Source organism: Grus americana, chromosome 7, assembly GCF_028858705.1.
Source record: "Grus americana isolate bGruAme1 chromosome 7, bGruAme1.mat, whole genome shotgun sequence".
Taxonomy (NCBI): Eukaryota; Metazoa; Chordata; class Aves; order Gruiformes; family Gruidae; genus Grus; species Grus americana.
In genome coordinates this window covers 16,471,211-16,485,884 of record NC_072858.1, presented here as the reverse complement: position 1 = coordinate 16,485,884, position 14,674 = coordinate 16,471,211, and the positions used below count along the sequence as shown (strand labels likewise).

Genomic DNA, 14,674 nt, shown 5'->3' with positions numbered 1-14,674 from the left:
TGAGTAATTAAACTAGTTTGTTCCTTGTTGGGCATCTTAAAACTGTCAACACACTTGCCTAAAATGCCAATATTTTGACTAATGCTAATTAATAGAATAGCTTATTTTTTTCCCCATTTTGTTAGCTTGCTTGATACTGACTTTTAGGGTCCCACCTAGCTCTGGACCTCAATGGAATGTGTGCTGAGCACCCAGGTACCGCCTAGTTGTGCTGACCTTCCCAGACCAGAGCTCTGGGTCCCTCAAGCCGGGTGCCCATGGGTGACGCCTGGCTCTTGTGGGATGCACCCATGGTGCCTGCAGGAGCAGCATCCATCCCACGGTGCCATGCCCAAAATAACTCCCTGGAGGAAATGCATTCACAAGCTGTGATACGTGCTGCCAGCGAGTGTCTGGGTCGGCTCGGGGCTGCTTCAGAGGATCTGTGCCTGGCCTGCACGGAGGGCTGCTGGGGGGGGGAAAGAGAGGTTGTCCTGCAGCTGGAAAGGCTGCTGGGTGAGCAGGGGGGACGTGCAGCCCTCGGGGGCATCGGGTCCAGCACTGCCGAGAGGCTGGAGGGCAGGAACCCCCGCGCTGCAGGGCTGGGTGCTCGACACCCTGCCCAAGCCCCATCCCAGCCCTGGCTCCACCTTTCCCTTAAGCATCTCTCTTGTCCCCTGGTTTCTGAGGGTGGGTGACTGAGGCCAAGTGACCACTGATGGGAATTTTGACAGCTGCCCGGCAAGGCTGGGTGTCCCTGGACACAGAGCGGCCACAGCCACTGCTCCGCAGCCTGGGTCTGCCTGGGTTGCAGGCTGTGCTTATCCTCTGCTCCCTTGCATGGGCTGCAGGCTCTTGGTCCCAGATTTTTCTGCTCAAGCAGGAGAATGAGAAGCTCCTTAAAGAAACAAAAGCTGCCAGAAGACAGGAGCCTCCAGTGTTCCCATCATTTCAGGAGCTAGGGCTTTAAGAAATAGCCTGAGTGTTGTAAGATTTGGCAGCCCTGCGGCTCCTCCACCCAAGAGGGAGAAATCCGAGAAGCAAAAATGGCTGGGAGAGACCAGGGAAGGATTAGCTTGGTGGGCAGGGCATTAGACAGTAATTTGCAGAAGATGGGTACGGCTGGGCTCTGCCAGGATGGGTCTTCCTGCCCAGAAGCCGAAAGCTGTTGGCAGTGGAGCTGCAGCTTCGCCTTTAGCCCTCACCACGCACCGAGGTAATGACAGACCCTGCGAAGGGGAAGGCATAAACACGGGCTGGGACTGGGGGGAAATTCACACTATTAAATCCATCAGCTGCTGGAAGAAGCTCTATAAATGTCAGCGGATGAAGGCATGATTGAAGGTGACTCCAGGATGTTTCCAGGAATAACTGCCCACAGAAGTGCTGGGGGGGGGGAACAAGACCCCTGGGAATGGAGAGATGATAAGCCAGCACAGCACAGAGATGCTGTGAGCGATTGGCCTGAGCGCTCCCCTGGCAAGGCCATGGCCTTTCTGCTCTCCCAGCGTTTTGCGAGCTTAACCCAGCAGCAGCTGGGTGCTGCCCAGCGCAGGCAGCAGCAGCTCCACGGAGGATGGCATTGCCTGTGAGGGGTCTGGTGCTGCAGGGATGGCAGAGCCGCGCCGGTGGTTTCCAGGTATCCCTTGGGCCAAGCCACAAAAGACCAGAAAAATCCCCTGTTCCTGCTGCTATCTCCATCCCCTGAGCTGAACCTCTGCCATGGAGCAAGGGCTGCCTGTGGCTTCTCCCCAGCTCTGCCGGGGCGAGGTGTCCCCTCACCAGCCAGCCTGGTTCCTCTGGCGCCCTTGGCATAATGAGATGCCCAGAGGTAATGGGGTTATCATCTGATTCTGCTATGGCCGCTGCCTTTCCAAGGTCTGACAACGCCTCAGCGAAGCCACGCTGCTCTGGGTCTGTCCTATGGCCTCCTAGGTATTTGGCTGCACTTTGAGTGAGATTCCTCCTACAGCCTCTTCTGAGTAAAGACACTATTTTTGGCTTTTCAGCAAGGAAGCCATGCTCAGCCTGGCGGAGTTTTGGAGACAACCCCTTTTCCTTTCCCCTCCCTGCAGGATCCCCGGCCACGTCCAGCACGGGCAGGGATTTGCTGCCTTGCCTTCCCTTCCCATGTCCGACTGCCCCTCGAGCCCTGTCCTGCCGCTGGTGCTGAGACGGGGATCCCAGGTGGGGGTGAGCCCTGCAGCCCCCAAACAGGCAGAGCTGGACAGCACTGCCGGCCTTGCCCCGCTCTGGGTGATAGATCCAGGGCTGCCGCAGCTCTGCCGTGGCAGGAGCCCAAGCTATTTCAGGCAGTCCGAGTTTGCCATGCCAGGAGCAGCTCAGGAGCCCCCGGCTGCCTTCCTGGGGTAACCGGAGACGCCTGCACTCCCACAGGTTAAGGGTAGGGCTGGGGTGAGGGAAGCTGGCGGGGGGGTCATCACCCCCAGAGCAAGAAGGGGAGACCCCTCCAATATGTCTGCCCTGTACCTTCAGCCGGGGGCCAGTGGGCTCCTGAGCTGCTCCTGCCTTGGAGACCCCACACAGGGTGCTGGGTCCCAGCTCGCAGGGGCCTTTGCCAGCCCAGCTCGGGGGCAAGCAGGGGGGGCAAGGATACTGCCCTGCTCCTCCTCTGCCAGCGCCCTGGGCTACCCCAAGCTTTCCTGCACCCCAGCCTCCCTGCACCGGGTGCCAGACAGCCGTGCTCAGTGGGAGGAGGTGGCCAGAGCCCGTGGGGAGCGCGGAGGTGGGCTCCCAGCCTCCCTCCAGCCCTGACCCGCCCCAGCTCTGGGATTCCTCAGGGCTCTGTCAGACCCCAATAAAGTCGTACACGTTCTCATGACCCCACGGCCTTACAGTGGTGGTAAATGCGGGTGCTGGGGCTGCCTGGACACAGAGCAGACATTGTCTCTGGTGGGCCCTGGGAAACCCTCTTCTGACCCACGTTGCTGCCTGGGTTAAACCGCTGAGAGACAAACCCTGGCTGGGCTGGTCCCAGCCTGCCCGGCTCTGGCCGAGCATCGCGGCAGTGCAGGGAGGCAGGGAATATAGCCTGAAAGGTAAAGTTGGGGCTGAAAACCTGCTTTCTTGTCTGTAAAGAGCCATCAGAGGAAGCAATCCCCAGGGCTGGGCTGGGACTGTTCTCAGCGTGTCTGGTTTCATGGGGAAATACTAGTAATACCCATACTTAGCACAGGGTTATGTGTCGAAGTCCCCTGACAAGGGGCTGCAAAGTGGCTCTGGGAAGATGCTGCCTGGCTGGAGCTGGGGTGCGGGCAGCCAGTGTGTCACGCTGGGGAGGTGGCCGGTGTGGGAGAAGAGCCGCTCCTGGGCTGGATGCGGGTGGCACAGGGGTGGCAGCAGGGGGTCACTCTCCTAAGGGCACACAGGTGAGGACAGTAGGGACAGCTCAAGTGCACCATGACACTAGAGCCTGGCCTGGGATCAATCTCAAAAGCAGTTGTAGCAAGGGCTGTTCCAGGAGATGGGGGAACTCCAGCCCTAATCTCCCCAGCCCAGCACACCTGCATGTACTGCACTGGTGGTGGTGCTAGCCCCAGGGAAACCCTGCAATCCCCCCCGGAGCACCCATGGGACACAGGCTGACACAAGAGCCTCCTGGCAGGGCACAGACTGTATCTGGCACAGCTAGGTGGATGCCAGGAGAGACGCAAACCCAGCAGCCTTCTCCTCTGTCCCCAGCACATTTGGGTACCCGTTAGACCTGGGCAGTATGTCTCCTGGAGCATTGCCAAGGGCTATAAAAAGGGAAGGGAGTAGAGAATTGGGCTGTGCCTCCAGCAGGGACACAGCTCCCTCTGGTGAGGGCGCAGCTGAAATGGGCACCAGGCACTGGACACCCCAACCATCATAAATGTCCTTGGGCAAGGACTTGCTGGGGGTGAACATGGTAGCTGGAGGCTGTGGGCAGTGCTGGGGCTTTGGGACAGAGAAGATAATCAGAGCTAGAAACCTGGGTCTCTCACAAAGACATGCTGGCTGCTTGTGCTCAGTTAAAAAAAACCAAACACAGAGAGCAAAACATCACTCACCAGAAAGGGACCTGCGCAGTGACTAGAGGCCGGGAGGGGATGCTGGCCCTGTCCCCAGCTCCCCCACCACAGTGGGGGCACGTGTAGGTGCTTTCCTTTCGCTGCGTGTACAAGCCCCAGCGATGCTCCCTGCTGCAGCAAAGCTCCTCTGTGTGTCAGGAGACCCCAGCTCCCACACAGCTCAGCCGTGGGGAGACACCAGCCTACTCAGAGCCAATGCAACCAGCCCAGCCTTCCTGATGCCCAGTGCGTCCCACTGCCGTCCCCAGTGCCAGGGACGCGATGCCAGCGTGGGGGGGCAGCCCTGCCCGCCTGCTCGGCAGCCCTCCAAGCCTTGCGGGGGCACTCGGGCACCCCCCAAACCAAGCCAACACCAGAGGCAGAGTCCCTGCGGCATGGGGTGGCAGGGACAGCGGGTTACCTGTCGCTCCCTGTCCCCGGGTGCTTGCCGATAGATGGCGGTGGCGTATCTCGCTTGGGGACAGGCACGGGGAGCGGTGTCCCGGCTGGCACCCCGGGCGACGTGGGGTTCCCAGGCAGCACCCCACCAGCAGCCGGGGATCCCCCTGGCCCCGGCACCGCCCACCTGCAGCAGCCCCGGGCGTGGCGAAGGGTCGTCCACGGGAAAGTGACTGTGGATTTTATTGCCCAGGCAGGGGAAGGCGGTAGGGCACAGCTGGGAAGGGCTTCGGCAGGACCTGGGGATGGCTCTGGAGGGGACAAAGATGCAGTCCCCTTCTCTGGAGCAATGCTGTGCCCCATCTCGCTGGTGCAGGGAAAAGGAACAGCTAAAATACATGCATCCCCCCACCCTGCTTAGTTAGGTGTAGTGATCTCATGATGCACAGGACGGGCTGGAGGACTGGGGAGGGTCTGTGGCCATCAGTGACTCATCCAAGGAAGGGAGACAGGTCCCTGGCCCTCGTGCTGGCAGGCAAGTAGTGGGAGAAACCCTCGCTGGAGGCTCCACAGCACAAGTACCAATATTTTAATTTAATTACCTGATCCATGGCTGGCTGTAGCTTTCTTGGCACTGGAGAGTGCTTGTGTGACAACCCCACATTGCCATCACCAAGAGGAGCTTCCAGCATCTCCGGTGCCAGCTGCCCACCGAGCACTGACAGCTCCGCAGAGCAGCCTCGGCAGCTCCCAGCTTGTGGTGTGGGGAGGAAGGAGGAATGGGAAAAGATGTCAGGAAGGAGAGGAAAACAGAGCACATCTGCAGTGCTGCAGAGGGAGCAGTGCTGCCCCCGCACAATCCTGGGCATGATGGAGAGGCCTCAGAAAATCAGCTAGCACTGGGATTTGGATAGAGACTCCCTGGGAACCGCTGGACAGAGGCAAGTTCTGCTCATGGGCTCCTCCTTGGCCAGGAAACCTGAATGAAACACAGAAATGGAGCCCGTGCACAGAGCTGGCTTGAGGCCTTGTAGTTAAAGCCTGGCCACCCCCCGGTCGCTTATTTGCTTTAAGTCAGTGTGCTGTTTTAGAGAACCTCATCCCTGTCCAAAATCAATTGGCACCTCCCTTCCCTGACTCCCAAACAGCAATAAATCCCCGTTTGACTGGGAAGAAACAGCATGTGCCCTCTGCCCCTTGACCATGACCCTCCCCATCCCTCCCTCCCCAGTGTCCCTCCAGCCGCACCACCACTGCAGCGGGACCATGCCAGAAGGGTTTCCACCAGCATCCTGCAGTTCTTGCCTCGCATCCTGCCTGCAGCACCCTGCTTCGCCCCGGGGCGCAGGGGATGGGGTACGTCACAGGCAGGCGCTGCCTCCAGCACAGCCACGCAGCGACTTCCCTCCATTGTGTCTCCCCTCCCTGGGCAGCCCGTCCAATCTGCGGTCTCCCACCATCTCCCTCCCACTGGCCTCCGCCGGCTGTTCCTCCTCTTTGGAGCGCTTCACTTCCGCCGCCCTGCTCTGGGCCCTCCGGCACCGCCAGCTCTTTGTGCCGCTTCATCCTCCTCATCAGCTCAGGGGCTTTGGGCAAGAGTCTGCAGAGGGGTCCCTCCCACTAACCCCCTGCCCTCCTCCCCCGTCTGAGCTGGTGGGACAGCTGGGATCTGTCCCAGAAATGGAGCTCACTATGGTGGACATCTAGAAACTTCCACCGCCGTGCCACATCAGCCTGTAGCCGGGCCTCTCGGCATCCCCCAGCTGGGCACTGCTCCAGCTCAGTGTGGGGAAAGCAGGGCCAGGGAGCACACATGGGTGTCAGCAGGCATAAATGGGGTGCGCACAATACTGACCTCACACCCAGAGCAATGCTGGGTACTGCTGGTGCTTGATAATGCTGGTACTGCCCAGCATGGCCTCTTGCAAAATGGCTGTGGGGTCCCTGTGTGCCCCTTCATTCTGCCTAACTGTCCATGCTCCAGAGACTGGGGCTATGAACGCGGACAGTGTGTCCCATGCCAGGGCTCTGATCTCAACCGAAGCCTCTGGGTGCTGCTGGGGATGAAGCAGATTTCTAACCAGCTGCCACGTACTTGGAGGGGATGTGCTAAGCTGGGAGCTCCTCTCACACACCCTGATTTCGGAGGAGCTTGTGTTTACGACTCCTCTGGTTTGCACACTGAGGCATGAACTCACACGGGTCTCCTGTATTTTTGCAGACAACAGTCTGGCAAAACATGGAGGAAAGAGCAACTCTTTCCTATGGCAGAGACAAATCTCCCCAGCCTGACTGCTGCTGCGAAGATAGAGCGTTACCTATCTTTGTTCTTGGCTATCCTGTTTCTACCCACGAGACCACAGGGCCTTAACCACTCATCTCCGAAAGCCAAGAGCGGGGCCTGGGCTTCCTCTCCCGCGACACCTTGCTGCCATCCAGCAAACAATCGGTTGGGCGTGCCGCATCCTCTCCCAGCGCCGGCCCTGCGAAGCCTGCAGCCTCGGGGTGGCTTGCAGGACAGCGGGGTGCCGTGCAGGGCTGGGACCCACAGTCTGCTGGTTGCCTGCTCTGTCCCCGCAGTACTCCAGAATTTCTCCGGTTCCTTTCAAACAGCAAACCCCAAGGGTGCTCATTCGGCTCGTGCGGTGGAAACGTGCAGTGTAAAACCGGGTTTAGCAGCATGAACGGTCGTTACCTGCTGCTTCTGCGATGGCAGGCTACAAAACCTGGTCCTCTGCTCGTGGCGGAGGGACCATCACACGACGCGGTGGGCATCGCTGGACGAGGGGGGGGAGGCATACCGAGCCCCTGGGTTGTGTCCGTCCCGGCGTCTCCGAGAACGCTGCGCTGGAAACATCTCCGGGAGCTCGAGCGTCGCGGCCGGGGAGACGTGCGGGAGAGCTCCCCGCGCCTCCGGTCTCCGCTGCCGCCCGGGCCGAGCCAGACGGGGCTCCGCGGGTGTCCGCCCCCCCACCACCCCCGCCAGGCGCGGCTCCGGCCCCGGCTCCGGACGCGGCGCTCGCCGGGACTCGCACGGTGGAGGCACGGCCGCGGCGGCGGGGCCGCGACTGCCCCGAGAGCTCCGCGGCGGCGGCGGGACGGGGCGGCCCGGGACGGGGCGGGCGGGGGGCAACCCCGCGGCCGGTCCCGCGGGGCTCGGGGCCCTCGGCCGCCCCCTCCCCCTGCAGCCGAGGGAAATGGCTGAACATGTAGCAATAATGCCCCGGCATTCAGGCTGCCCGGCCCGGCCGGCCCTAATCAGCGGCCCGCGGACCCCCCTCCTCTCCCCCTGCGCTCCCAGAAAGGGGAACAAAACCCAGCACGTTTCTGCAGCCCCCGCGCATAAAGCGCCGGGCCTGGGCCTCAGTGGGGGGCAAAGCGGCCCGTCAATCTCGGCGCCGGGGCCCCTTTGTCCCTCGCCTCCCTGCCACACCTTTTGTTCCCGAATCCAATAAGCGCCTATTCCCGCTACCTTCCTCGGCGGCTCCTTTCAGCGCCGGCCCGGCGGCCACAATGGGCCCGGCTCTGAGCTGCGCGGCCCCATTCAGCGCCCTTGGCACGCTCACAAGCCGGCCGGGCCGCCCTGCCCCGCGGGCACGCCGCTGCGACCGCCCCGCCGCCGGGCACCGGCCCCGGCGGGCCCCGGGCGCTGGGCGAAGGAGGAGCGGGCGGCGGATATTGCACCTGGTTTATTGACTGACTCGGCGAGCTGGCGCTGGCAGTAACCGATACAGAGTAGATAGAGGGGCCGCGGCACCCCCGGGCCCCGCCGTCGGCTTTTTACAAGCAAAGCTGCTCCGCTGGCGCGGCGCGATCGGCTCCGGCCCGCCCGGCCGTCGCGGCGGCTCCGCGGGGCGGCGGCGCTTTCGCTGCGAGCTCGGGCGGTCCCGTCCTGCCGCGCCGCGCCGCTCCGCCCGCCGCCGGCCCCGCACCGCGGCCCGCGGGAGCGCCGGGGTCCCGCCGCGCCGTCCCTCCACCGTCGCCTCCGGTCCAGGGCGCGCATTGCGCGGCGCGCAGCCGGGCTGCAGCGCGGGTGATAACGGGGCCCCGGAGCCGCCGGGCCGTCCTGCCGGTCCGCTCCCGGCCCTCAGTGCGTGCGGGCTACCAGGCCCGGATGCCCTGCAGTGCGCCCTGGCTGCAGGAGGGCCCCGCCGCCGCCTGGTGCAGCGGCTGGCCGCCGCCGCCGAAGCCCCCCAGGCCGCCCACGTTCACGAAGGGGCCGGCGGCCGCCGCCGGGCTGCAGGCGGCTTGCATGGAGGCGCCGCCGGTGCCCGCCGGGTAGGTGCAGCCGTAGCCGGGGTTGTAGGAGGCGGCGTTGCCGTAGCCGTAGGCGGGGAAGCCGTTGTAGGAGTAGGGCCCGTTGTACGCCGAGCTGTAGCCCTGCGACCCGCCGAGGCATGGCTTGCCGTCGCGGACCAGCACAGGCACGGCCACCCTGCGCGGCGGTGGCGGGGCCGTGGGGCCGCCCAGCTCCAGCGACTTGTCCTGCCGCTGCCGCTTGCACTTGTAGCGCCGGTTCTGGAACCAGATCTTCACCTGCGTGGAGGTGAGCTTGAGGCTGCTGGCCAGGTGCTCCCGCTCGGGCGCCGACAGGTAACGCTGCTGCTTGAACCGCCGCTCCAGCTCGAAGACCTGCGCCTGGGAGAAGAGGACGCGCGGCTTCCTCCGGCTCCGCTGCTTCGGCCTCTCCGCCTCCTCCGCCTTCTCCGCCGCATCCAGCGGCTTCTTCAGGACGCAGCTCTCTGCACGGGGAAGCACAGGTCACGGCTGCACCTCCCCGACGCCGGGCGCTCGCTGCTCCCGACGGGCCCCACCGGCGGGCGAGAGCCCCGCGCCGCGTCCCGGCCGGCCCCGCGCCGCTGCGCGCCCGTCGGGGAACCGCGGTGCGGGCGGGGAGGCAGCGCCGGGGCCGGACGCCTCCAGCACCGCCTGTGTTTGCGAGGGGCCGGTTCGGGCGGCGGGGCCGGGCGCGTCCCTGCGCCTCCGGGCCGGCGGCGGGGTTACTGCTGCAGCACCGCGGGGCCGAGCCCCGGGCCGCGTCGCGCACGGCGCCGGGCACCTGCTCCGCCGCCTCGCTCCCGGAGGGCCCCGCCGCAGCGGGCGCGGGTTGGGCCTAACCCGCCCCGTTCCTCCGTCTCCGCTACCGAAATTGCGGAGCGCGGGCCTGATCCGGCAGCTCCGGATCGGGGCCCTGCGGAGGCGCTTCTCGCGGAGGCAGCGAGAGGGGCGCGGAGGAGGGCGGTGGCAGCCCCAAAGACGTGCCAGTCCCGGCTCGACATGCCCAGGGGACGCGGCGGTGGGGACCGGACTGCGGCGCCGGGACCGGGTCTTCGCGGGGCGATGCCCAGCGGGCTGGGAACGCACCGCGGGGAGCGAGCGCAGGCCCGTTCCGGCGGGGTGGTGCGGGGGAGCGCGGCGGGGCCGATACTCACTTGGGTCGCGGGCCGCGGGGTCCAGCTCCTCTCCCGAGCCGGGGGCCGCGCAGGAGCCGCGCAGCACTGCGTGCACGTAGTTGTCGGCGGAGATCCGCGCGTCCGTCTGGCTGCCGGGCGCTCCCATGGGGCTCAGGTAGGACAGCTTCTCCTCCTCCTCTTCCTCCTCGCCGTCGGAGAAGCGGGCGCCGTCGGCGGCCGCCAGCAGGCAGGCGGCGGGGTGGAAGTGGTGCTCCAGGTGGTGCGGGAGCTGGGCCCCATAGTGCGGGTCCTGCTGCTGCTCCAGGTTGAGGATGTCTTTGACAGAGAAGGGAGTGGAGGTGACGGGGCTCGGTAACATCATCGGGGCAGCGCAAGCGGCCAGGCAGTCCCGCAGGCCCGGCGGCGCTCGGGCGGCGGCTCGGCGGGGAGCGCCGCGCCCGGTGCGGGGGGAGCAGGCAGCGCCGAGAGACGAGGGGCCGCGCCTGCTCCTGTCTAAGTTGCCTCCATTAGCCCGGCGCTGGGGGTCTGCGTTTTGTTACAGCTTCTGCAGGGACAGCCAAGGGCTCGGGAGCCTCCTCTGCCCCGGGCCGGCACGTCACGGCGAGGAGGGGCCGGGGGCGGCCTCGCCATTGGAGGGAGGGGGAGGCAGAGCCGGCCCCCTGCCCGGCTCCGGCCGCCCGGCCAGAAATAGCAATGTATTAAGGCTGCGCTCGGGGAGGCCGCTTCCCCGCCGAGCGCCCCGCCGGTCCGGCACCCGCCCGGCGGGCCCGGGAACGGTGCGCCGGGGTCGGGGTCCCCGCAGAGAGCCGCGGCCGCCGTCGCCGCGCCTCCCAGTGCTAAGCACGTGTAGGTAGGTAGGGACCCCCGCCCCGGCGCGCCCCGCTGGCCCCTGCCCGCACACGGCGCGGACCGGCCCCGGGAGAGACGAACACGTGCGGCCCCGCCGGCCCGCCCTCCCCGACCCGCCAGCACGGCCACCCGCCGGCCGCCCGGCCCGCAAGTGCCTCCCGCCGCGCTGGACGCGGCGGGGAGGGGAGGTTCGCCTCCGCCGCCGCCCCGCACTCCTCCCGGGCGGACCATAGCCGTGCGACGTACACGTAGCCGACCCGCTCCGCATCCCCTGGCACCCCCGGTGCCTCCGCCGGTGCCCTCTCAGATGCCCCCGCGACGGGCCTATCTGCCGCCCGCCCCGGCTCGCCGCAGCCGGTGCGCAGCGTGCTCGCCCGGGGGAAGACGCGCTCCGCCGCCGCTGTCGGATCGGGCCCCGCAGCCCCGCGACCGCCAGGCCCAGCCGGGCCGGGCCGGATTGAGTGGGCATCTCGGGGCCACGGCGGCGCAGGGCCGGAGCGGGGAGCGCTACCCCGCGCCCTTTGGTGTTTCATTTCGTTTTCTTTCGTTTTCTTTCGTTTCGTTTCGTTTCTCCCGCTGGTAACGAGCGGCGAGCGGGTCCACGGAGCCGCCGCGCCGCCGTGCCGGCGGGTAACGCACCTAGCGAACCTGCCGAGCCCCCTCCGCACCACGAGTCCCCCGGATCTGGGGCTGCGCCGAGCACCGGGCCGAGCACCCTGGTGCGGTGCGGCGGGGGGTGCCGCGGCCCCGCGGCGGCGACCCGCGGCCCCCGGGCCCCTCCAAGGGCTCAGCGCCGCCGCGGCGCGGGGAGCGGGCGCTCCGAAGGCGGGGTGGGGGGTCCCAGGCGAGACATTTCGTTGTGATTAAAATCCTGCCGCCCCGCAGGGCTCGGATCGGCGCCGAGGCGAGGCCAGGGGACCCGGGCGCGCACGCCGGGCAGGTGAGTGTCCCGGTGCCGGGGCTTCGCGGGGCCTTCCCGGGCTCTTCTCTCGGGTCGTTACTGTCCGGAGGTTCCGCCGTTTACCGGCTCTGTCGATGCCTCCGTTCTTCGGCTCCCACCGCTCGGCACGCCCCGGAGAAAACCATTTACCGGCGGCGCAGCCGGGGACGGGAGCCCGGGCCCCGCGCACTTCGCCGCAGCTCGGGCGCTCCCAGTCCCGCGGCGGGGCCGGTTCCCGTTCTCCCGGCGCGCCGGATCATTCCCACCGCGCCGCTTCAAACCCCTCGCCATAAATCGCGGCGGATCGGTCTCTCCTCGCCGCTCCCCACCCGCTCCCGGTGCCGTCCGCCTTCCTCCCGTCCTGGGGCCGCCCGGTCCGGACGGTGGACCGGGAAAGGAGCTCTCTGTACCAGGCCTGATTGGGGCCCGGCTCTGCCCCGTGCCACCGGTGCGCGGAGGAGCCCGGCGCTGCCTCGCTGCCGCGGTCCCGATAACAATTAGCGCCTTATCGGTGTTACGCATCCACCGCCGGCCCGGCGCGGCCCGATCCCGCCCGCCGCAGGGCTTCGATCACGGGGAGGTGCAGGCGCGGAGGCCCGGCGGCAGCGCGGCGGGCGGCCGGGGCTCTCCTTCGGGACGCGTTCCCGGGACCCCGCGGCTGCCGATCTCCGCGACGGGGAGAGCAGCGGTAGGGGCCGGTGCCCTCGGTGGCGGCGGCAATGAGGGCTGCGGGCCACAGCCCGGTGTCCGCCTGCCCGGCCGTCGGCGGGAGCAGCAGCCGCCGTGCCGAATGCCCGTCCCCGGGCCCGGTGGGGTCTGGTTCGCCTGGCGCCATCGCGCTCCCGCCCGCAGCGGCATCCCGGACGGGCCGAGCACCAGGCGCGGCCTGCGGACACGGAGGGCCCGAACCGGGCAGAACCGGCGCCCCGGGACGCCTCTCCAGTGGTGGGAGCTGTTCTCCCTCCGGGACCCGCTCAATCGTGCCGTCGTCGTCCCCAGAAAGTGCTCGGGCAACCCACACCCCGCGAAGGGAGCAAGCCGCGACCGGGCCCCTACACGCGTGGGGAGAACCTCTGTGTTATCCCGGCCTTTCCCGCGGCCGCCTCGTTCCCTGCCGGTGCTCCCGGTGCTGCAAGCGAGCCCGCACCTTCCCGACCTGCCAGCATCCCCCCTTTTGGTGGAGCCGGATCAGGCCCGCTTCGGTGGGACACCAGCGGTGATTCCTAGCTGGGGAAGCCGAGGAAGTGGGGTGATGCTCGGGCCCGGCCGAGGGGCACGGCCGGGCCCGAGCGAGTGGCGCGGGGGTGCAGGAGCCAGGGCAGGGCGCAGCCCCGATACCTGCCGGCGGGTGTCAGCCCCGGGATGCAGCTCCGGGGCTTTCCCAAGCCGGCTGGGCTGGGGTCACCGGGCTATTAATGGTTATTTTATTTATATCATTAGCGGCGTCCCCTGAGCTCTGTTTACAGCGGGGCCTTGTTGTCCCGGCCGCTCCTGCGCTCTGTTTAGACAGGGGATTATTGTAATGGATGGAGCTCGCCGTGCGGATGCTGCAGCGGAGCCAAGAGCCCCCCCCCCGCGGCCCAGGGAGGGGGGGTAGAAGCCCTACAGCGGCCGTGCTCATCGCGGCTGGCGGGCAGCCCCCCCCCCTTTCGCCGGGGCCCCGGGCGCAGGCAGCCCGGTAGCAGGCAACCGCGGCCGGGGGCCTCGCTCTGGGCGATGCTATCAGCCCCGGGGCTGCTAATTGCTCCATTACTCTCGCGGGTGCCGAGTGCTGGAGCCGGCCCCGCGCTAATGGCCGTAAACAAACAAACACGCTAATCCGACCCTGTCTCCAGCCCCGGTGCTCGGGGGAGCCCAACGAAGGACGGCGGCGGCGGCGGCCCCGGCGTGGCTGCGGGAGGCCCTGGGCGGGCGGCACCCACCTGCCCGCCGCCCCGGGCAGCCCGGAGTCCCGCGGGCCGGGGCCGATGCGGACCCGCGCCGCCGGGAGCTGCCCCCCGCGCCCGGCTCTATTTACACAGAGCCTGCCCTTGTGTAAACGCTGCGCGCCGTGGTTTATCTCAGGGCCCGTCTGTTTCTCGTTCTCTGTCAGCAGCGCCCGGTGAAGGATGGCCCTTTCCCAGGGGCTCGGCCCTGATTTATGTGAGAACCGCAGCGCGCCGGGGACGCCCCCGCACGGCGGGGCCGGCGACGCGACGCGGGTCCCGGGGCAGCGACCCGCCGCCGGGGCCGCCGGTGGGGACGCGCCCGGCCCGGCACGCACCGGCCTCGTACGGCGCGGACACCTGCCGGCAGCGGGCCCGCCCGGCGCCCACCGCGAAGCCCGGTCCGGCACAGCACGGCGCTCCGCCTGCGAAGCCTCGGCCGCGGGGACGCCCCGCACGGTGCGCAGCGGGCACATCCCGGGGAGCTCCAGGGGGGAGCGGGCACGGAGCGGCCCCGTCTGCAGCTCCCATCCCGGGCACGGCCCCGGCCCGCCCCATCTCCCGGGGTAAAGGACGGCTTTTAGCCCAGCCCCGCCGCTTGCCCGGGAATGACTCTTTTTCACAACTTTTTGAAACGAATCGTTATCTGTCTTCCTCAGGAGAGCAGAGGGCTCCTGCAGGCGGAGGAGCCAGGTCCAGGCAAGGGATGCTGCGCACTCAGCCAGCAACGTGCTGTCTTCATCTCCCACTGCCCCGTCCCAGCCCTGTCCGGGCAGTGCCGGCACCATCCTGCCCACTCGGGTCTGACAGTTGACACCTGCCTACACCTCTCAGGGTCCTGGAACCCCCCTGGCTTGGCTTTGCCAAGAACCACCCGCATAATGCCCACTTTCTTGAGAAATATGTCACTGCAAATATTTGCTTTTCTTCAGTATTTTCTTGCTCCACTGGCATTGGCTGATTTACTTTTGATTCACGGTTCTTCTTCACAGTACAGGGATAAAGGGTTTGGAAATACGTCCTAAAGCAAAGCCTCGATGAGAAATGTGTTTTCTGAGGGTTAGACTCAGACTCCTTAGTGTCCTGAGAAACGCATGCATTTCCAGGGTGGGAGCT

The 14,674-nt window shown here is 66.8% G+C and overlaps 1 protein-coding gene across 1 annotated transcript; it reads right to left on the bottom strand.

Annotated features, from left to right (window-relative positions):
- Positions 1-8,103: 8,103 nt before the first annotated feature.
- On the bottom strand, positions 8,104-10,632 carry NKX2-3 (NK2 homeobox 3). Its single transcript, XM_054832775.1, has 2 exons — positions 9,863-10,632; positions 8,104-9,172 (listed from the first exon to the last, which is right to left on the bottom strand). Exons 1-2 carry the CDS (start codon positions 10,203-10,205, stop codon positions 8,532-8,534), a joined length of 984 nt encoding a protein of 327 aa, XP_054688750.1. The 5' UTR covers positions 10,206-10,632; the 3' UTR covers positions 8,104-8,531.
- Between the last annotated feature and the right edge of the window lie 4,042 nt (positions 10,633-14,674).

Bases quoted from the DNA above. Each gene is read 5' to 3' on its own strand.
- NKX2-3 (XM_054832775.1), bottom strand. From the start codon at position 10,205: ATGATGTTACCGAGCCCCGTCACCTCCACTCCCTTCTCTGTCAAAGAC. The intron at 9,173-9,862 runs GTGAGTATCGGC...TTCCCCGTGCAG, and splicing joins CCCCGCGGCCCGCGACCCAA to AGAGCTGCGTCCTGAAGAAG.